General features: G+C 46.6%; 1 protein-coding gene and 1 long non-coding RNA gene across 9 annotated transcripts in view; one reads left to right on the top strand and one right to left on the bottom strand.

Annotated features, from left to right (window-relative positions):
* Window positions 1-697: 697 nt before the first annotated feature.
* LOC116282223 (uncharacterized) overlaps window positions 698-21,736 on the top strand; it is a 38,827-nt gene continuing 17,788 nt past the window's right edge. The window contains exons 1-6 of one of the 8 annotated variants that reach the window (XM_072968340.1): window positions 698-1,442; window positions 2,164-2,296; window positions 3,304-3,386; window positions 8,728-8,854; window positions 9,030-9,122; window positions 10,944-11,107. In XM_072968340.1, the coding sequence (XP_072824441.1) occupies window positions 3,336-3,386; window positions 8,728-8,854; window positions 9,030-9,122; window positions 10,944-11,107 (435 nt within the window). In that variant the 5' untranslated portion in view covers window positions 698-1,442; window positions 2,164-2,296; window positions 3,304-3,335. The other 7 variants (XM_072968347.1, XM_072968342.1, XM_072968344.1 and 4 more) reach the window with 7 other exon arrangements.
* On the bottom strand, window positions 8,168-16,726 carry LOC140698336 (uncharacterized). Its single transcript, XR_012076078.1, has 2 exons — window positions 16,605-16,726; window positions 8,168-8,530 (listed from the first exon to the last, which is right to left on the bottom strand). It is a non-coding gene; the product is annotated as an uncharacterized lncRNA (long non-coding RNA).

Below are 21,736 nucleotides of genomic sequence, written 5' to 3'. Positions count from 1 at the left end.
TTCTGGGTTCCAGTACCTGCTTTGTCTCTTCAGATTGTGTTTCTTCTTGTGCGTGCCTTGTAATTTTTGCTGAAACCTGGACGTAGGTAGGTAGGTAGGTATAGAAACTAGGTAATTAAGCTTTTAAGCATGAGGTTTTATGTTACTCTGGTTACGAGCTGGGCTGTTTTAACATTTGCTGTAGCTGTAGATGCCACAGACTTTGGTTTCCAAAATGGGCTGGGGGTGTAGATTGTATCAGAGAGCGAGAACTTGTAGGCATGAAATAAGACAGGTTTTACACACACACATATACATTCATAAAGTTACAAATCGCAAGCGCACAAAACACCAGGCAAACTCCCACTCACCTTCTATCCTAGAGGCTCCGCCCCCAGATTCGCCTCTCCTAGGCCCCGCCCATTTCCCAGACTTCCGCTGGCTCAATGCTCCTGGGCGCTCCACGCCTTCTGCGACCCCGCCCACCATTCGCGGAGGCCCCGGTGAGCCGCTTCACAGGTCCCTCTGAGCCTGACCGCTGCACCTGCGCAGTCCGAGCCTGGATACGGCTCCCAGAAGCCTCCGGGACTCGGCTCTGTTCACGGAGGCGGCTGGTCCTTCAGGGAACTGCAGTCTGGGCTGAAAGACTTCCAGGCGGCTCTGTTCCAGACCAGGAGGCTCCAACAGGGGACAGTGATCACTAGGCCTGGGAGAGGAACCCTGCCTAGCAGCCTCCTCGCCCGATTTCAGAAAGCCGCCGCCACCCGCCGGGACTACGTTTCCCAGGGGCCGTTGCACCGGAAGGGCACGCCCACTTCCGGCAACGGCTTGAAGTCCGGGCTCGAGCGAGTCTGGCAGTTTCTGAGGAGAAAACCTGGGCGGGGCGGCGGCCGTGACTGGGCCCAGGCCCTGTAGAGGCGCCGAGAGGGCGGCGTTCGGGTCCGCGCCCGTGGAGAGGTGGGGGTGGGCGTCATGGACGTGCGACTGCGGCCTGCAGTGCGTGGTGTCTGTGTGACCGGGAAGAGGAAGCAGGTCCGTGTGTGAATGGGGGTTCGAGATGCGGCTGGTGGGGCGCGGAGGAGGGCAGTGTCTGTCTGGGGCCTGTGTTTCTGCGCGTGTCTTTTGCGCACTTCGCACGTCTCAGCAGCATGTGAGGGACGGCGTGTGTTGCAGTGAGTGAATGATATTACGTGGCTGAGACCTGGACACACCACCAGAGAAGAACCTCTTCGTCCCCCACTCCTACGCGCGCGCGCGCACACACACGCACGCACGCGCGCACGCACACACACACACACACACACACACCCGACTCCACCACCAGGAGCCCAGTGTGGAACAAAGCCCTGGAGTCCTGGGAAGGTGCCTCGTTGCGGGGGCGCGGCTGAAGCATCTCTTGCCTGCCCCACATGGAGGGTGTGGAAGCCGGGACACTGCACACGACCACGGGACTGGGTACGGAGGTAAGAGTGACAGAGGGCTTGTGTGCGGCTGCAAGGGTGGAAATTAAGATTCGGGGGTGCTATTCCTCGGGCCCAAGTGCTAGAGAAGGATGTCCCTGGCCTCAAAGTCTAGTGGACTCAGGAGTCCAAAGATTTGGAGGGTCACCTCGGGCCAGAATAAGGAGCCGAATTCAGGGAGGGATCTTGACTTGTGCAGTCACCTAGCCAGATACTCCCCTTCCAGATCAGTGTGAGTGTCTCCAAGGGCCCCAGGAGAGTGTTCCCCCGTTAGAACATTACCTCTGAGTGCTCTGCTGCTCTTCAAGGAGGACCTCAGTATTTAATTTTTCTTTTCAACCTGAGTCCTGTCCCATACATCACTGTGGGATGGGGACTTGGGAGGAAGGCATTATTCACAGCTTCCTCTGGAAGTGCTGAGGGATCCAAGCCGTTCCACGGCTTAGTCACCTTCTAGTAGGTGAACAAGTATAACCGCATTCCTCCTTCAGACCTCTCTCTCTGCCTGCACCCCCAACCTCCCGATCAGGGTGAGTAAAGCGGAAGAGGGGAAGCTAGTACTGCTCATAGCCTTATTGTTCTTCGCTCGTTTTAGTGTAATAACAGTAGCTAAAGTTTGCTGAGTGCTTATATGGGCCAGATGCATTTCTAAGACCTTTTGGGGATATAAACTCCAAACCTCAGAACATTATGAAGTGGAAGCTCCCCCATCTCCTTTTTACAGAAGAGGAACTGAAACAGAGAGAGGACAAGTAATCACTAGTAAGTGGAGGAGCCAGGATTCACGTCCAGGACAGGCCGACTCCAGAGTGCCCCCTGTGCTGGCTCTCGTGTAATCCCCTCAGCAACTACTCAAGGTAGGTATTCTTAACAGCTTTTGCCAGTTTAACCCTGAGAGGGTTAAATAACCTCAAGACTTTAGATCCCAAGACCTCCACTGAGCAAGCTTTTTTCTGAAACTTTCTCACCCAGTTTCTGTTATGTAAAATAGAGGTGATATTATATACCTCATAGGACTGTTATAAGGATTAAGTGAGCTCATACGTGCAAAGCATTTGTTGGAGTCCCTGCCACATAGTGAGTGCTCAGTAAGTGTTCCTTCTAATTATCATCATTATAATAATGCTTTGAAAAAGCAATGGTGTTTAGAGGAAAGAAACCAGAATTAAGTCAGATACTATTATCTTTTTCCTAATTGAAGAAACTTGGCTGGAGGGGAACAGGGGACTCCTTCAGAACTATAATTTGCCAGAAAGCAATATGAAAACCTGGATCTCCTGACAGTTTTTTGGTCCCGCTATCTGCAAGCCACACAGACTCTATCGTAACATCTCTGGGGAAGATGGGTTTTTCCAAGTCTCATAGATTCTTTACAAATCCTGAGTAGTTAGTTGCATGGGGGCGTACTTTCTGTTATATTCTGTTGTCTGCTTGAGCAAATAACTTGTTTGAGAGAGTCAGGCAGACCTAGGTTGGCGACAGGTTTCCATTATTTACAAGCGGTGTGACATGTGCAAAAGACTTCACTTCCCAGAGCTTTCATGTGTGAAACTGACAGTATGCGTATTTTCGCTGAAGATGTGAAGGTTAAGTAAGAGCATTAACATTTGCAGCAGGCCTAACACACCTCTGAGGTTAACGAATTGGTGTCTTTGAGTGAGAGAGGGGTTGTGCTCAGCTTGAGAATCCAGCGCAGAGTAGAACCCCAGCTGTAAATTACAGGTCTCCCCACAGGTGCCTGGACTATGAGGGGAAGGTGGAGTGGCAGTGGGGGAGTGAAACAGAGGAAGCTGAAGGGAAAAGATTCTAGGCTGTGACTGTTAGAGCTGGACAGACTCTCACTGTTCCTTTCTTCTCCTCCCAGCTCTGCCCTCTCACGGTAAAGCCATTCTCCACATGAGGAGCCAGGAAGAGGAGGAGGTGATAGGAATTGAAGCCATGTCCCTGGTTAGTATTTCCTTTTTCCTCCTAAAATAGCCTTGCTTTTCAAGATCTGGTAATGCTTGTTTTGTTCTGAAAATTATTTGCTTGAGAGTTCTACCCTTGGGCCTGGTTCCTATTTCTTCTCTTTCTGATGAGTGATGGGGCCTTAGGTAGGCTCAGACAGCCCAGTGCCCTCTCATAGAGCTTCCTCTTCTTCCTCTTCTGTGTTGAGTTTTCACTCAAATGACCTACTGTGAGCCCTTCCCTTGCACTTAGTCTTTTCATAAGTATCTGACAACGCAGAAATACAGTCCTTAGAGAAAGTTTGAGAGCCACCATCTGTGTAGTCCCTACATCCCCATCCTTGCTCTCAGAGAGCTCACAATCTGTTGGAGAAAAGAAAAGGCAGCAAGCATTTATATATACAGTGTGATCAGTGCTGCAGCTAGAGAGTGGACCTCTTGCGTAGGGGTGGGGAAGGGCCATTATTAGGCTGAACAAGTGCCTCTGGGCGAATTAGAAAAAGGTGCCCCTTCCTCTAGACTGACGTAGCTCTGTGATACGCCACAGTCTGGCAGGAGGAAATCTGCCTTCTTTTAGCTCCTTTCTGCCTCCTGGTGAGAAATGCTGCACAGTCATGCTCACTGTTGTAGGGAGGGGGCTTTGGGAGAACTTGAGTCACAGAGGAAGGGCTGTCTGAGCTGCATCCTGAGGCAAGTGGTGGAGATCTGCAGGCCCAGGTGAGATGGGGGCATTCTGGCCAGCGTATGCAGGGCTTCCCTCCCCACTTGACTGGTGCCCGGCAGGTCTTAAAACACCGGGGTATGTACGACATTGTTTGTTCTTTCTAGGATGAATACCACAGTCTATTCAATAAGCCTCTTGTTCCACAGACAAATTGTTGCTAGTGTTTGCTATTTAATGAGTATTGCAGGGACCATTCTTATGGTTGAATTTTTGCCCTCAGCTCTGATTGTCTATTTTTTTTGTAATAAACTTTACTCTTTTAGAGCAGTTTCAGGCTCACAGAATTGAGCAGAAAATACAGAGAGTTCACACATAGCCCTCCCCACTCGCACATATATACTCCCCTACCCTCAACATCCCTCATCAGTGTGGCGAATTTGGTACAATCGATGAACCAACATGGGCGCATAACTATCAACCAAAGTCCATGGTTTACATGAGAGCTCACTCTTGTTGTTGCACATTCTATGGGTTTTGACAAATGCGTAATGACGTGTAGCCACCACTGTAGTATCATACAGAATAATTTCATTGCCCTAAAAATTCCCTGTGTTCCATCTATTCATTCTTCCCTCCTCCTGATTTTCTTGAACCAAATTCCTAATTTTTCATTTCTTGTGGATTAGTTACTTAAATTTACTCCAGAATATTTTTAATTTAATATTTTACTGACTAATTAAACCTAAAGAACTGTAATTCATGTTCTGATTAAAGTGCTAAATGAGTATCATCAGCAAATTAATTATTGTAAGAAATTATAAGAACCGATTCATTTACTTTAACTAATCAAGTAAAAATAACTTAGAATAGTAAAACTGTTCTTATTTTATATCAAAAACACAATGAGCAACTTAAAGCAAAACACCTTTTATCAGATATAATGCCACAGAACATGTACTACCAGTGGAACTTGTTTCTTAGAGCATTTATACATTTTAAAACCATTGTTGTTAACTGTCAGAAAAAAATATTTTAAAAGTGGCAGAATATGGCATAAAGGTTAGTAACATGGACTCTGGAACCAAACTGCCAGGGTACAAATTCTAGCGGCACTCTATACGAGATGTGTCCTTTAATCTCAGTTTTTTCAACTGTAAAATGGGAATAATAATATTACCTAACTTATAAAGGGCTGTTGTGAGGATTAATGAGTCAATATATTCTAAGTGCTTAGAAAAGTACTTGGCACATAATAAGCACTAGCTATACGTGCTACTGAAGAAGTGCAGTGTGATGTTTGAGGCGCAAGAGCCACTAAACATCTGGTGTCTTCATTTCCAATGTGATATTAGTTTTAAAAGTAATAATTTGCTCTGAATTTGGGAGAGTCCTGGTCCTGGGTAAGGTGAACTGAGCACACTTCTCCTGTCTTCCCCACTGAAAGCTGCTATAAAACCAGGACAGTGTGCATGGAGAAGCAATTTGAGGTCTCTAAAAAGTGATTAGCAGGCACAATGGGGAAGAAACCCAAAATGTGAAGTCCCTCCAAACCTGCGGTGTGTTTACCTTTTCTTCCACCTCCCGGTATCTCTTAGCGGGAGTCCAGCAAGCACAGAGCTCAGAAGTGGATATTGGCATGGACAGAAAGAACTGCAGGGGAAACCTTCTAGTTTAGCCTTAAGAAGTGGGAAAGGGATCTGCTGCTCGGCATTGTGGGAGTGGGGAAATCCCCCTTAAAAAAAATTGTTTCCCTGTGCCCCAGCGGTGGCAGTGGGAGTCTGCAAGAGTCTCATACTCTGAGGGAAGATAAATTTTGTCTATGATCAGAGAAGCTGTGATCCCTAGAGGGTGGGGTAAACCTTCACTCCTTTTTTTTCCTGCTTGTGTCCGCTCCCTGCTTGGCCCCAGGTCGGGGTACAGTCATGGTGAGCGCACGGTGGGATGGAATAATAAATGAGCCACAGTTATTGGGACTGAAGAGGGAAGCCCCCCCCACCCCCCCACCCCCCGCCTGCTCCAGGAAACAACGCGCTGAAGGGATCCCAGAGAGGGAGGAGGTCAACCACAGAGCGCCCTCTGTGCGCTCCTAAGCCACTTGCTCCGAGCTGCTCGTGCACGTGTCTGCCCCTGAGCAGTGAGCTGCGGTGCAGACCGCCGTCCAGGTCTCAGGCTGGCCGTGAGCGGTCTGCAAGGGGGGCGAAGGCGGTATCACAGCAGAGGCGTTGAAAATGGAACTGCGGTTGAAGCACAACCCACAGGAGGCTGTCTAGAACATGCAGCCCGAACAAAACATCGCCATTCTCCATAGAATTTAAACAAGACAGAGTCTGTAATATGATATCCAGCGTGTTGAGAAGGCAAGGCAAACTTACTCAGCTAATGAAAAAGTAGGAAAATTTCGGTTTGCAGGGGAAAGACCATCACCAGATACTAACACTGATGTTAATACAGATGCTGGAATTATTTGATAAAGACTTTAAAGCAACTATTATAAAAATGCGCCAACAAGTGAGGATGAAGATTTTTGAAACAAATGGAAAGATAATCTCAGCAAATAAATAGAAAATATCAACAAGAAACGGAAACTCTAATGACCAAAATAAGCTCACTGGGTGGGCTCTAGTGGCACAGTGGAGATGACAGAGGAAAGAGTTAGTGAGCTTGAGGATACATAGAAACTATCTACTCTGAATAACAGAAAAAAGATTGAATGGAGCCTCAGGGTCCGGTAAGACAATACCAAAATGCTTAATATTCGTATCATTGAAGTCCCCCCAAAAAGAGACAGTGGAGTGTAGAAAAAATATTTGAAGAAATAAGGGCTGAAAAATTCCCAACTTCAGCAAAAGACATAAACCTATCTATGAATCTATGAAGCTCATCGATCTCCAGTTTGAGAATCTCAGAGAAATCCCTGCCCAGAAACTTTGTAATCAGACTGCTTAAAGCGAAAGACAAGGAAAGAAACCTCGAAAGCAACCAGAGAACGATGCTTAGCGTGCAGGACAACAGTGATTTGGGTAACTCTGGATTTCTCATCAGGAACTATGGAAGTTAGAAGGAAGTAGAACAGTTTTTCAAAAAGTACTCAGAAAAGAACTGTCAACCCTGAATCCATGGTCAACAAAAATAGCCTTCAAGAATTAAAGTGAAATAGTTTCTCATATGAATGAACGCTAAGAAAATTCATTGACAGGTTGCTAAAAGAATTACTAAAGGAAGTTCTTCAGATAGAATTAGACCAGAAGGGAACTTGGAACATTCAGAATGAAGGAAATGCAACAGAAATGGTAAATATTTACATGTAAATGCAATAGACTGTTCTTTTGAATTATTTAAAATATCTTCAAAGGTTGAAAAGAAAACTAATACTTTAGGTTTGCTGAGCTGAACAGGATTTGAACATAGGTGGTCTGCCTTCAGAGACCATGTTCTTAACTACTGTAGTATACTGACATTAGTAAAATAAAATATAAATAAAGCTTTTATTGAAGTATTAAACCAGGTGTTTACCTGTTCTCAGCCACTTCCTCTTCTTTCTTTCCCATCTCTCCTACATTGTTACACTAGGTAATAATTCTTGAGCACTTAGCCAAGTACTGTGCCTTCACTTAATTCTCACAGTGCTACTGTGAGGTAGGTATTAAAATTATTCCCATTTTTAAGGTAGGAAATTTGAAGCACACTACAGTTAATTGACTAGGCTGAGATTACCCAGCTGGTCAGTGCCAGCATCTGAATTCTTATGAATAATCTAACCTTCTTCTCCTGTTTTATTCAAGACTGACGTTTACTTAAAACTCATTCTTAGATACTGATGTAAGTGAAATCACAGAAAAAGAAGTGGAAAATCTGCCATCAGCCACAGAATGGATGACTGGCATCACTGCCTGACTGGTTAGAAATTTAGCCCATGTCTGTGGGGGTGGATATAGCTCAGGGGCAGAGTGCGTGCTTGGCATGCACAGTGTTCTGAGTTCAATCCCCAGTACCTCCATTTAAAAAAAAAGGAGATTTAGCCCCCATAACAAGGAACAGGTTGCTTGTCATGTGCTCACCTTACATGATCTCTCCTGATACTTCCCAGCAGATTATTAAAAAACAGCCTCCCAAGTGTGTTCTCTCCTGATCCAAGTATATTTTTATTTCATGAGAGAAGAATATCGCTAGGCATTTTTTTCTTTCACTTTTTAGGCGTATCTCTTAACATCTCAAGAACACTAAGATTTCTTAGAATACATTGTGGAGATTGAAGTCACGTTCTTCAGGTCAGCGTCCTTCCTTGAACCTTGGCCTCGCAGCCTCAGAGCTCTTTAACTTCTCCACGTGGAAAAGTGAGCTAGCTCCTAAAGTAGATAATTTAGTGCTGATGATACTGTTTTGAATGCAGTCAACATTTTTACGTACGAGGATGTCTTCTCACACCGTGAAATTGTAAGTGCTTCAGGAGCAGAGAGTATACCTCATATTTTTTCTTCTTCCTAATATGTACAATATAATTATATAGGCAGAAAAGTTACACAGTGACTAACCACCTGACCTGGATCATTTAGACCTCCCCGTGCAATTACTTACAATATTTGTTTTCTCCCAAAGTGTGAGCAGCGTAACCCTTTACCTGGGAGCCAGCTAAGTCAGGGCATGAACACTGAGCAAGGTTGTGTTTGTCTCATTTCAGGATTCAGTGACTTTCACGGATATAGCCATAGACTTCTCCCACGATGAGTGGGAGTGGCTGAATCTTGCTCAGAGGACTTTGTACAAGAAGGTGATGATAGAGAACTATGGGAGCCTGGTTTCACTGGGTAAGAGTGTATTCGTCCTTCCACCTCCCCAGCGAGTCTTTGCACCTTCGTGGTCTTTCGTGTCTTTATCAGCACTTCCCTACGATGGTTCTCGCCTCTCAGTACCAGTTAGACCCTGTTAGAGCGCTGGAATATCCACAGCATCGCTAATTTTCTTGTTTTCTCTTACATGCAGGTCTTTGCATTTCTAAACCAGATGTGATCTCCTTACTGGAGCAAGATAAAGAGCCGTGGATGATGGGAGAGGTGACGAGAGGCCTGTGCCCCGGTAAGTGCACGGTAGCTAGTGCGGGAAGACCGTTCTCAGCATGCTCCTTCTCCCTGATGCTCAGTGCTTGGAAGCACCTCTCAGAGGCCTTCCCACATTGAGATTTCCTGTCCGGACACTGTTTTTTAGGTGGGTCTTCTCTTCCCCATGGTGTGACGTAACTGCTTTACCTTTTCTGATCTCCTGCAAACGCCACACTCTGTTTCTGAACTCTGTTATGTTCGTTCCATTGATGTTCACCAAGCTCTGCTAAAGTACCATATTGTTACAATCATCCCCGACTTTCAGCATTGCTGAATTCTTTAGACAGATTTGCGTTTAGTTTTTCAAACTGGTTTAAATATTTTCCTTTCTTTAAAATGTGATTTATTGAGTCAGCAAGTGTTACAGCTGTGTTTTTCGCTCTGCGTTTAATTATTTTTCTCTTTGGTGTTTCTTTTTTATTGTTGTTATTTTTGTTTTGTTTTGTTGTTTTTGTCTTTTTTCCCCCTTCACACTGTCCCACCCCTTTAACCGGAAAGATTTTAGTTCTACAGGTTGTTAACTTTATGATATATTTTTAAATTTATATTTTAAAGTTCATCCACTCGAGATTCATCTTTTGATATCCGTATGAAAGATGAAAAAATAGCTCAGTAATGTTACCTCCTTCTTTGTCCATCGTCTCCCCAGTTTTATTGTACTTACTGGGATTTGGGGCTCAGGTTATTTTATTCAATTTTTTAACTCAATTTTTTTTCCTTATTGTGCTTGAAAGCTGTTTTTCTGGTTTAAAAGCTGGATAAGAGCCTGTGTACATGTATTGCAGGGAAATAAGCTTCAGGTGAGGAGGTCAGTTTATTCTGTGGCCTGTAATGTGGCCTTTTCCTGCTCTCAGTTCTCAAAGGTTCAAGACGTGGTTGTTGGCAGGTCACTTACAGTCCTAACAATGTACATTAATAACCAAGAAACAATGAAACATAGGTGAATTAAGCATCCAATTCAAGATATTAGAAAAAGAACAAAATGAATGTAAGGAAAGCTGGAATAAGTTACGTATAGTGATTTATACTGCGAGGGATAGAAGTAGGAATAACTGAGTTAGAAAATAGCAGATCTGATGAAAATAAATGAATAAAACCAATGAAATGTATAAAACATCAGGACAAATGAGGGAAAACATGAGAAAAGAAATAATGGCAAATGACCGCTGATGCCTGAGTTCTTAAAAGACTCATATGACTATTTTTAAAACCCAGCTCTCTATGAATAATTTGAACACCTGGATGAAATGGATGATACTTTAGGGAGATGCAGTTACCACTGCTGACCCCAGGGACAGAAGTTTAATCAGACCAGTTACCACCGAAGAGACGCAGAAAGGGACCTGAGAACTGCCTCTGGGAAGAGAGGAGGCAACAACCCCCAACGATTTCACAGATAAATTCTGTAAAACCTGTGAGGGAAAATACCAACATTCTTTAAAGTGTCCTGTGACGGAGAATAAAAAACTACCCCAAAAATGTATTAATGAAGACAGCATAACATTTGAACCCAAAATTTCAGCAAAATAGCACCAGAAAAAGGAAATTAGGCAAGTATCGATTATGAATATTGGTGTAATATCTTACATAAAAAGTCATGTCAAAATAGCATACTGTAGCCAAGGAAGGTTTATTCCAGAAATGCAAGGATGGTCACACTGCCTAACTTTAACAACTGTCAAAAACAAGTACCTTGGTGGGCTTCAGGAGCTGTTTTGATTCACATGGTTTTGTTTTGGAAGCTTCTGTTCTTCTAGCATTAAATAAAGGAGGCGTTTGCTTTCGTAATATCTTTCAGACTTGGAGTATGTGTGGATGACAAAGGAGTTATCTCCAAACCAGGATATCTGTGAGGAAAAGTTATCCCAGGCAGTGATAATGGAAAAGCTTGAAAGCTATGACCTTGAATGTTCCACCGTAGGGGAAAACAGGAACTGTGAAGACCTGTTTGAGAAGGAGCTGGTAAGTCAGAAGACACATCTTAGGCAAGAATCAGCCACCCATGTAGGTACCCTCACTGAGCAGAGGGGCCGCTCTAACAAAGCTGGGACAGGTTTCCGTCCGAATACATTACCTTACATAAAACAGGTATTTCCCATTGAAGAGAGAATGTATAATTTTGACACAGATAAGAAAAGCTTAAAAACACATTCCTTTGTTAAAACACACAAGCAAGTCTATGGAGAAAAGAAACTTTTGAAATGTAGTGACTGTGAGAAAACTTTCAGCAAAATCTCAACTCTGACTCTCCATCAGAGAATTCATACTGGAGAGAAGCCCTATGAATGTATCGAATGCAGGAAAGCCTTCAGCCAGAGTGCCCACCTTGCTCAACATCAGAGAATCCACACAGGAGAGAAGCCCTTCGAATGTGCTGAGTGTGGGAAAGCCTTCAGCCAGAATGCTCATCTCGCCCAGCACCAGAGAGTCCACACCGGAGAGAAGCCGTATCAGTGCAGGCAGTGTCCCAAAGCCTTCAGCCAGCTGGCACATCTCGCCCAGCACCAGAGAGTCCACACTGGAGAGAAACCCTATGAGTGCAGTGAATGTGGGAAGGCCTTTAGTGACTGTTCCTCCCTGGCTCATCATCGAAGGATCCACACTGGGAAGAGACCGTACGCGTGTACTGACTGTGGGAAAGCGTTCAGGCAGAACGCTTCTCTCGGACGTCATCGGAGGTACTGTCACACCGGAGAGAAGCCCTTTGACTGTGTTGATTGTGGGAAAGCCTTCACGGATCACATCGGGCTGATTCAGCATAAGAGAGTTCACACTGGGGAGAGGCCGTACAAATGCAACGCATGCGGGAAGGCTTTCGGCCACGGCTCCTCCCTGACCGTCCATCAGCGGATTCACACAGGGGAGAAGCCTTACGGATGCAGCACCTGTGAGAAAACCTTCAGCCATCGTGGCTCGCTCACGCTTCATCAGCGCGTGCATACTGGAGAGAAACCCTACGAGTGTAAGGAGTGTGGGAAAGCGTTTCGGCAGAGCACGCACCTCTCCCACCATCAGAGAATTCATACTGGGGAGAAGCCCTACGAGTGTAAGGACTGCAGCAAGACCTTCAGCCAGAACGCACACCTTGCACAGCATCAGAAAATACACACCGGAGAGAAGCCGTATGACTGTAAGGAGTGCGGCAAGGCCTTCAGCCAGGTTGCACACCTCGTTCAGCACCAGAGAGTTCATACTGGCGAGAGGCCTTATGGATGTGCCGAGTGTGGGAAGGCCTTCAGCGACGGCTCCTACCTTGTTCAGCATCAGAGGCTCCACAGCGGCAAGAGGCCATATGAGTGTCTGGAGTGTGGGAAGGCATTCAGACAGAGGGCTTCTCTGATCTGTCACCAGAGGTGTCACACAGGCGAGAAACCTTATGAATGCAGCATCTGTGGGAAAGCCTTTGGCCACCGTAAATCTCTGACTCTGCATGAGAGGATTCACACAGGAGAGAAACCTTATGAGTGCAAGGAATGCAGCAAAGCCTTCAGCCAGGTTGCTCACCTGACGCTGCATAAGAGAATCCATACTGGAGAAAGGCCCTATGAATGTAAAGCGTGCGGGAAAGCCTTCAGGCAGAGTGTACACCTTGGTCACCATCAGAGAGTTCATACCGGAGAGTCACCCTCAGTTGTTCCCTCCCCCTCACCCACACACCACCGAGTCCTCTAGATTCAGTCCTCTCCATACCTCTAGGCTCCACCCCCTATTTCCCAACCCATGTTTCAAGATCATAGTCCAAGATGCAACCATCTTATTTGGATTTCTGCAGAGTATCATAACCATTCCCCCCCTTACTTCCCTCAGGTGCACTTTTATCACTGTAGCCAGCTTAATCTTTTAGAAATAAAAACTACAGTGGGGAGGGTATAGCTCAGTGGTAGGGAGCGTGCTTAGCGTGCACGAGGTTGTGGGTTCCATCCCCAGTACCTTGGTTAAAAATAAATACATAAACCTAATTACCCGCCCCCCCCAAATAAAATAAGAACTATATTCATGTTACTTTCCCATTTAGAACACTTATTTTGAAGAATATGTAAGACAATCCACTTAAACCGCTTAGCACACAGTTCTACACCTAGTGCATTAAGACGAAGGTTTCCTTGCAGTGATGTTCAGCTGTAAGTAAAATGAGCTGGCAGGTCCAGACTAAGAAACACACAGGTTTTAGAGTAGACAGCTCTTTACTCTCCCAGGAGGTAGGAAAGATGAGCACGTTCAGAACTGAGAGGTTCTGTGACACACAGGGCAACACGGTGGCTTGCACTCGCTCTCTGTGAATAAATATGAGGGTGTCCAGCACTGCTGATGGGGAGCGCTCACCCTCACCGGGCACTCAGCAGTGAGAACAGGCCGGCTAGAACAAAAGCGTTCCATAGAGTGTGGGGCTAGCCAGGGGGTAGTATTTAAAATGAACAAGCCAGGAAACCTGTACAGGTTAACAGCCATGAAATAAACTGAAGAAGGTAGTTCAACTCCTTCACCTGTAGAAAAGCACCACAGACGGTTCCTTTGATACTCAGTTTTTCTACAGCATAAAATAGAAACGGTAAAACTTCCCATCTTGTTCTGAGACTGACAAGACTGACACGAAAACATATATACTGCAATTAGCTATGAATGTAGGTGTTAAGTTAGTTGAATATTTTTTAAATACTAGAAAATAGAGTAAATAGAGGGCTGGACACGTCTCTGTGCAGACAGGCTCAGTCTGGCAAAGATGTTTCTATTCAGGTTAAATGTGTAAATTTGCTGAGAGTCCAGTAAAAGTCCCCATACCTTTTTAAGTTGACAAGCTCATTTTGACCATTTATGGAATCGTGATACGGCAAGGACTGTATGTAGTACTGCCTTGGGAGGCCGTAGTCCTCAGTAAACTGACATGAACCGAGCATTAATGTGCCAGGTACTGTTTCAGGTGCTGGGGATACAGCAAGGTGCAAAATGTACAAAAATGTTTGTCCTCACAGATCCTGAAGGAGAAGACAGACAAAAATCTGAAATGCGTGCTGTGCAATAAGTACATGAGGTGTCCCATGCTGAGAAATGATGTAGAGAGAGAGCCAGGGAGTGCTGGGAGGGGCGCATGCAGGCGCCTGGAGGACATCTGGGTGGCAGAGCCAGGGGACGAGGGAAGAACCGGAGAGAACTGTCAGAGACAAAGGCCAGGATGAGGCTCGTCACGGCCACCCCAGGGCAGATAATACGCTGCCCTGAGTGTTGCCGGAGAACAGACGGTTTAACAAGGACCACGAACGTTCTGTTTTCTCTTCATCTGTCATGATTTAGAGGGTGGTGGTGGAGGTTTTCTTTCTTTTTGGGAAACAGTCTTACTGAGATATAATTCACATACCATACAACTCGCCCATTTAAAGTTTATGATTCAGCGACTTTCAGTACGTTCGGAGTTGTGCAACCACCACCACAGTTTAGTTTTAGAACGTTTTCATCACCCAGAAAGAGGTGTGGGTAGGGGGAGTACAGCTTAATTGGGAGAGTGCAGGCCTATTTAGCATGCACAAGTTCCAGGTTCAGTCCTCAGTACCCCCTCTAGAAATAAAATAAGTAAACCGAATTACCTCCCCTCCCAATTAAAAAAAATATTTAAAAATAAATAAAAAACGAAGATTTAAATGTATGATAAAAAAGTACAAGAAAAACACAGTATTTCTCTAACTCTGGCTTGAGGCAGACCTTGTTAAGCATTACACATGATGCAGGAGCTGACATTAAGCTGAGTAACATTTTTGTGTGGAAAACGTCAAAGTTAGCAGATGAGAGACTGGAAAAAGATGTTTGCAACAAATACAACAAAGGGCAGTATTCTCTGATGTTCAAAGCACTGTTACAAAGCAGTAATAGTAACATCTACAGCTCGGTAGAGAAATGGACAAAGCTAACGGCCAGTTTAAAGAAGATGGAATAAAAACAGCTGATGAAAATCACCCACCAGCATTAGTAATCAGGAAATGGAACGTAAAGTGATGACATAGCTGCTTCCCCGCCAATTAGACTGTTTTTAAATGATCGAAGACTGATTATGCCCAGTTTTGGTGAATGTGTGAAAAACAAGGCAGTTCCATTGTCCTTTATTTAGATTGCTGTATGTATAGACCATTTGAATCAATATTCCACAGATACCAAAGTGCACAAAGGTAGGTAAATGTATAATGGCAAAAAAATTTTTTTTAATGATAAACTCTTAGGAACTTAGAGTAATGGGTAAATGGATAAGTTAATTATGTTGAACTCATTCAGTAGAATTATATGCAGCTGTTGAAAAAAAGTATACAGCCGTAAAAGATACTATACTAAATGAAAAAAATTTTTTTCAGACCTGTATTCTAGTGTAAACTCGTAATTGCAATATCAAAACTTTTAAAAACGTGGGTGTGTGTGTGGGTGTCTGTGTGTGTGTGTGTGTGTGTGTGTGTGTGTTTTCTCTGCCCAGTTTTCCCTCCTTCTTTTGACTACACTGTCTCTTCTTTTCCTTTGAGTAACTGGCCGTCCCCCTCTTTCAGCCCTAAGGGACCCGGACACTCCAGCCCTGTCTGGGGCTTTCAGTTGGCTCTGTGTCGGCCAACGGCCGTTCCCTAAAGGGATGGTGCTGGTGTCCTCACGGTTGTCATCTTCGGAGCAACCGTAGTTTTTGTTCTTTGTAAGGCTGCAGATTCCTCAAACGACCCATTATCCCTTCATTACTTCCTTTTCTGCATGTATTGCTCATTTCCGCATGCAGTTAAAGAAACTTGACCAAATCAAGCGTTTGGGATGAAGACTGTCGTGGCAGCAGCGTCTTCGGAGGACTGGAGGCGTTAGGGATTGGTGTCTGGGTCGCGTGGGGCAGGTAAGAGCCCCGTTCATTTTCTAGCTCATGGAGTACAGCGGGCAGACCACACCCAAGCGGAACTGTTAGCTGTAGGCACCTGAGGTGACTGGAGGTTGGGGGTCCTCGGTAACGACAATTTCGAGAGGAAGAGGACTGCCAAGTCCAAAAGAGCATGTATGGTGCTGGTATCTAACTGCTCTGGGTAACTTAAAACTCGATCTTGAACTTCCGGCAACTAAGGGTCTCGGTGTGATATTGTTGGAAGATGTCTTTTACTGTTTGAAGTCACAGGGTTAAGGTTGCTTAAAACCAAATTGAGAGACTGTTGTGATGTGTTGCTAAAGCAGGATGCTGGCTAAACCCCACATTTTATTGTGGAGTGGTTGTTATCGTCTGAATCGTATCCCTCCCACGCCCAGATCCACATGTTGAAGCCCTAAACCCCAGTGTGACTGTGTTTGGAGGGATGCGGCTTTGGCGAGGAAATGAAGGTTAAATGAAGTGAGAAGGCTGGGCCCCCTCTGATTGAACTGGTATCCTTCTAAGAAGAGGGAGAGACCACGGCTACTAGAGAGGAGATACGGGGACAACTGAGAAGTGTTTCCGGCAGTTTATCCCAGAAGGACTGACCTTAACCTTTACAGGAAGGTGGTCCGGAGGTGACAGGAGGCATGGGGGAATCAGCGTTTCTAGATTACAGCGAGAAGAACTCCCACTGCCCACTCCAGCTGCGGCCTTCGCAGGAAGTGTCTGTGCTCCTGGTATCCAAGGAGCCTGGAACTCAGAGTGCATGTACCTCATAGAACGTTCTGGAAACACTCCTCCTAAGGGCAATGAGTGGCCATTTGTGGGCTACTGTTCTTGTTACAAACCTTTTTGAATACAGTTCCTCAAAGGAGACAGTCTGATTTATAGATGATCCAGAGTAGCTCACACTGGGACTAGCACCATTGAGGATTTCCTCCTACCTGATATTCTTGAGGTTTTAGTTAATATCATTATTGTCATTTTAAAACATAGTGTTTTCAGAGGAAATAAAAGACTTTAATCAAGTTCTGTGTAATTCTAAAGGGAAGGTGATCAAAAGAGAGAAAATGTGCCTTAATAGTGGCTTAAAATGAACGTTAACATCGAAAAGTCAAATAATTTAGAAAGCACATTGTTTTGAAAACACCTAAAACAGATGTAAGGCTTTCCTGGGGGTCTGTAAACATCAGTTATGTAAACTTACCTGTTGAAATGATTTATTTTAAAATATCCTGCTCTCTTGAGTATTTTCTTCTTTGGGGAACTAAAATTTAGATACCCTGAAAATGTCGCCTCACTAAATCCAACAAGAAGAACAGGAGTCTGGAGAACAAGACTCAAGGTGAAGTAATCTTTAAAAGGCACGAATATTTTGTAAACAGCTAAATGCACAAAATTGCCAATCGTGACAGACTTCTAGAAAGTGACCAAGGGGGGATAAAAAGATCAGAATCGAGTTTAGAAGGAGGAGGAGGAGTGGGGAGGAGGAGGAGAAGAGAGAAAGGGAGAGAGGAAAGCAGACAGGCAGTAGAGGGAACTGGTGTGAAAATGGGGTGCCAGCTGGACTCTGCCCTGAGGGTGGGGGGGAGGCTCAGCCCGCCCCACCCCTGACTGTGCCCTTGCAGGGTCTCTGCCTCTGGAGAGGCCACATAGTTCTTAAGTAAGAGGGGACGTTTGCTTTCTGGATTTGGGAACACAGACCCCTGCTCTGGGATTTGGAAGGTTCTGGAAAGAGTCCTGGGAAGGGGAAGGGTCTACTCCGCTAGTGGAGAAGATCCAGGTGGGGCCAGCCTCCCGAGGAGGATGAGGACCTGGGGCCAGAGGTCCCCCTGCTCCACGGGGACAGTGCTATAAACCACCCCCACTCATACGTGGAAACGTAACCCGCAAGGTGATGGCGTTAGGAAGTGGGGTCTTTTCCTGGTGATGAGGTCAGGAGGGCGGAACCCTCGTGCATGGGACACCAGCCTGGCTCACGGAGTAGAAGGCCCACCCTCGTCCCTTGTGTCTTTTCTGAAACCACCCCATACCTGGCACAAGCACCGAGAGCCCTAATATTGGCAATGCCATCTGACCATAGGGCTTCTCTCTCTCTACTTGAGTGTACTATGCCCCCATATCCCCCATCTAGGCATCTCTAATAGTCGGGGAGGGGGGCGGTCCCTAAACAGGCAGATTGGTTCTGCGTGTCCTTCCGCACTTTTTGGGCCATTTGTGGCCACTGGCTCATTCAAATAAAAATGAGCCCCATCAGGAACCAGTACCTGTGAGCTGGGTACACATCAGACGAGACATCCTGGGGGATGGGTAGAGTTGTGGGAAGCCTGGACACGCAGACCCACCTGCAGCATCACCAAACTCCCACACCCCGGCCCAGAATCCTGGGTCCTTAGCCAGGCGCTCTGAAGAGCCTCTAGTCCCACCTCCCAGGTGCACTGGTCTGGAGGGCTGCCCTAACGAAGCACCACAGATTGGGTGGCTCAGACTCAAGTGCGTTTTCTCACAGCTCAAGAGGCAAGATCAAAATGTCGGCAAGGTTGGTTTCTCCTGAGGCCTCTCTTTGGGTTGCAGATGGCTGCCTTCCTGCTTTGAATTCACGTGGTCACCCCTCTGTGCGGGTCTGTGTCCTCATCTCTTCTTTCGATGACGCCAGTCAGGTTGAGTTAAGGTCCACGCTAATGGCCTCATTTTAACTCGGTCACCTCTTTAAAGACCTGACCTCCAAACATAGTTGTATTGGACTTCAGGCTTCAATATATGAATTTGGGGGATGCAAGTTAGCCTGTAACACCCGATTTCAAGGTCTCTGAGATGTTTCTTATCCCAGTAAAGGTTAGTTTACCAGGGCAATGGAGCTTTTGTACTATTGATAGAAATGTAAAATGGTGCAGCTGCTATGGAAAACAGTATGGAGTTTCGTCCAAAAAAATTAGAAATACTGTATGATCTTACTTCTCACTTCTCAGTATTTACCGAAAAGAGCTGAAGTCAGGGTCTCGAATGATTATTTGCACTCCATTGTTCACTGCAGCATTATTCACAATAGCTGAGGTGTGGAAGCAACCTAAATGTCCATCCACAAAGGAATGGATAAAGAAAATGTGGTATAAACATTAAATGTATCTTTCAACCTTAAAAAAGAAGGAAGTCCTGTCATATGCCACAAAACGGGTGGAGTTTGAGGACATTGTTCTAAGTAAATTAAGCCAGACACAGAAAGACAAATCCTGCATTTATGTGAGGTATCTAAAATAGTGGAACACATGGAAGGAGAGAGTAGAATGGTGGTTGCCGGAGGCTAAGGGGAGGGAAAATGGGGAGGTACTGTTCCACAGGTATAAGGTTTCCTTCATGCAGATGATTAAGTTCTAGAGTTCTGTACATCATGTCTCTCCTTAACAATACTGTATTGTGTCCTTAACATTTTGTTAAAGAGAGTAGATCGCATGTTAAGTGTTCTTCCCACCATGAAAAGAAAATTAAAACTGGAGCAGCCCCAAACTGGAAACATCCCAGACGTAGCAGCCAGTTAGGGTTTATCTGTACCGCGGAATACCACTCAGCAATAATGACCTAGTGATCCTCTTCCCTCCGCCTTCTCCCCTTCCTCTCCTCCCCCTCCCCTCCCCTCTTACCTACCCACTCCCCCCTCTCCCCCCTGTGCCTCCTCCCCACTCATCCCTCAACAACCCCTCCCCAAACCCCACCCCCCTGGCCGCGGTTGCCGGTGCCGAAAGGGCCTCTGGGAGTGGAGGGGCTTGGTCTGGTCTCGGTTGGGCTCGAGTCCGGTCGGCTCCGTTCGGCTCCGCGGGCGGGGCGGCCTGGACGTCGGCGGCGGCGCGCGGGCTTCTGGGATGTGTAGTCGGCCTGTCTGCGCAGGCGCAATGCGGCCTGGGGAAGCCTGGGGCGCCGGTCATTGTCCTGACGGAGCTGCGCCGGTGAGTCCCGCGGCGGGAGGCGAGGGTGGAGGGACGCGGGCCGGCCGCGGAGGGGGCGTGCGGGCCCAGGTGAGGGGCCTCTGAGCTGGGGAGAGGCGGGCTGCGGGGAGGGTGTGCGGGCTGCGGGGAAGTGTGCGGGCCGGGAGACGGTGTGCGGGCTGAGGGGCGGGGACGTGCTGACTGAGGGGCGGGGGCGTGCGGGCCCAGGTGTCCGGTGCGGCCCGAGGGGAGGGTGTGCGGGCGGGAAGGGGCTGTGCAGGCCCGGGGCAGGGGCGTGCCGGCTCTGAGCGAGGCTTTGAGGGCTGGGGAGAGGGGAGGCTGTTTGTGACCCAGTCTGTGTGACGGGGAAGGCGGCGAACTTGTGTGTGCTCGTGACCGTGTGTGTCTGCCTGAGACTGGGGCTCTGGCCGTCTCTGAGTGTCTGTGTGCATGGCCGTGTAAGTCTGCGTGTGCGTGTGTCTGAGTGGCCTCCGGTGTCCTTGCGTTTGTTTTCTGTGCGTGTGTGTGTGTGTTTGTGTGTCGGGGGGTATCTCTGAGTGGCCACCAGTGTCCATCCACATCCTTGGTTGTGTGTGTCTGTGGCCCTCCGTGTGCCATCCAGATTGCCACCTGTGTCTTGTCTTCCATCCTGTAGCTGTGTCTCTGTGAGCATGTGGTGTGTGTCTCTCTTCCAAGGTCCACCTCTGTCAGTGTCTTTACCAGTCCCTGTGTGTCTACCTGTGCCTCTGCCTTCGGGTGTTCCTGGGTGTTTGTGTATGAGTGTGTCTGCGTATGTGAAGGACTGTGTCCACCTGGACACTTGGCCTTGCAAAGCTACCTCCCTTCTTGTCCTGTGTGTCTCCTGTCCTGGGCTCCCAGGTTACCCAGCTCCTTCCTGCCCCTCAGAGCCTTGTTTGGCCCTTAGAGTGCTCAGGAGGAGCTGGGCGCCAGGGAGGGCAGGAGTGTGTCGGCGTCGGGATGTAGGGGTGGGGGCTGTTTCTTCTTTAGCTTCCCACAGGACCTTCTTTCTTTACTTTTTCATTTTTTTATTTAATTTTTTTATTCATTCTTTACTGATATGGTCATTCACCCTATTTCTGTTTTTTCTTCTACACTGTGGCAGTGAGTAGTCTTGTGTGTGTGTGTGTGTGTATACACATACACGTAGTATGCATAGGACCTTCTTTAAAAGAGGGTCACAGCCCCCTTCCTGCTCCTGACTAGGGGTTGATTTGTTCAGGGAATGTGTATTGGGCCCAGGAAGTGCTGATTTGGGCTCTTGCAGAGAATACTTCCTTTATAAGCCCCCCAGTAACTCCAACTTAGGGGCCTCATCATCTCCATTTCACACATGGGGAAACCAAGGCTCAGAGATTTAAGTGATACACCCAGCTCTACACCCAGCATCAGGGTTCCAGAACCGCCACACTTAACCACCAGACAGATGGGAAGTCCCTTTTTCCTTTCAGCTAATCAGACACAAAGTTGCAGGATCCCCCTTAGGGGATGGGAATCATCCCCTTAGAAACAATGGAGGGAAGGAAATGCCAGGAAACTCGAGGAGGGAGGGAGGGAAGCACTGGCTTTGCAGCCACACAGGTCTCAGGCCACGCTGGGTTCAACAGTCACCAGCCTGGTGCACGTGACTTCCAGGGCTTCTATGCCTTCATTGCCTTCATGGGCTCGTTTGTTCATAAAAAATAACTAAGTAAAAATTAGTTTGTTATTGCATTGATATAAAGATAAATATAATCCAGATTGGATTAGATACACCTTTTCTTTTTTATGATCTTAAAGAAATTAGGACATTTTTATGGG

This window comes from Vicugna pacos, chromosome 9 (genome assembly GCF_048564905.1).
Source record: "Vicugna pacos chromosome 9, VicPac4, whole genome shotgun sequence".
Classification (NCBI taxonomy): Eukaryota; Metazoa; Chordata; class Mammalia; order Artiodactyla; family Camelidae; genus Vicugna; species Vicugna pacos.
Note: the sequence above shows the minus strand (reverse complement) of the source record. Positions and strands in the feature narration are given on the sequence as shown.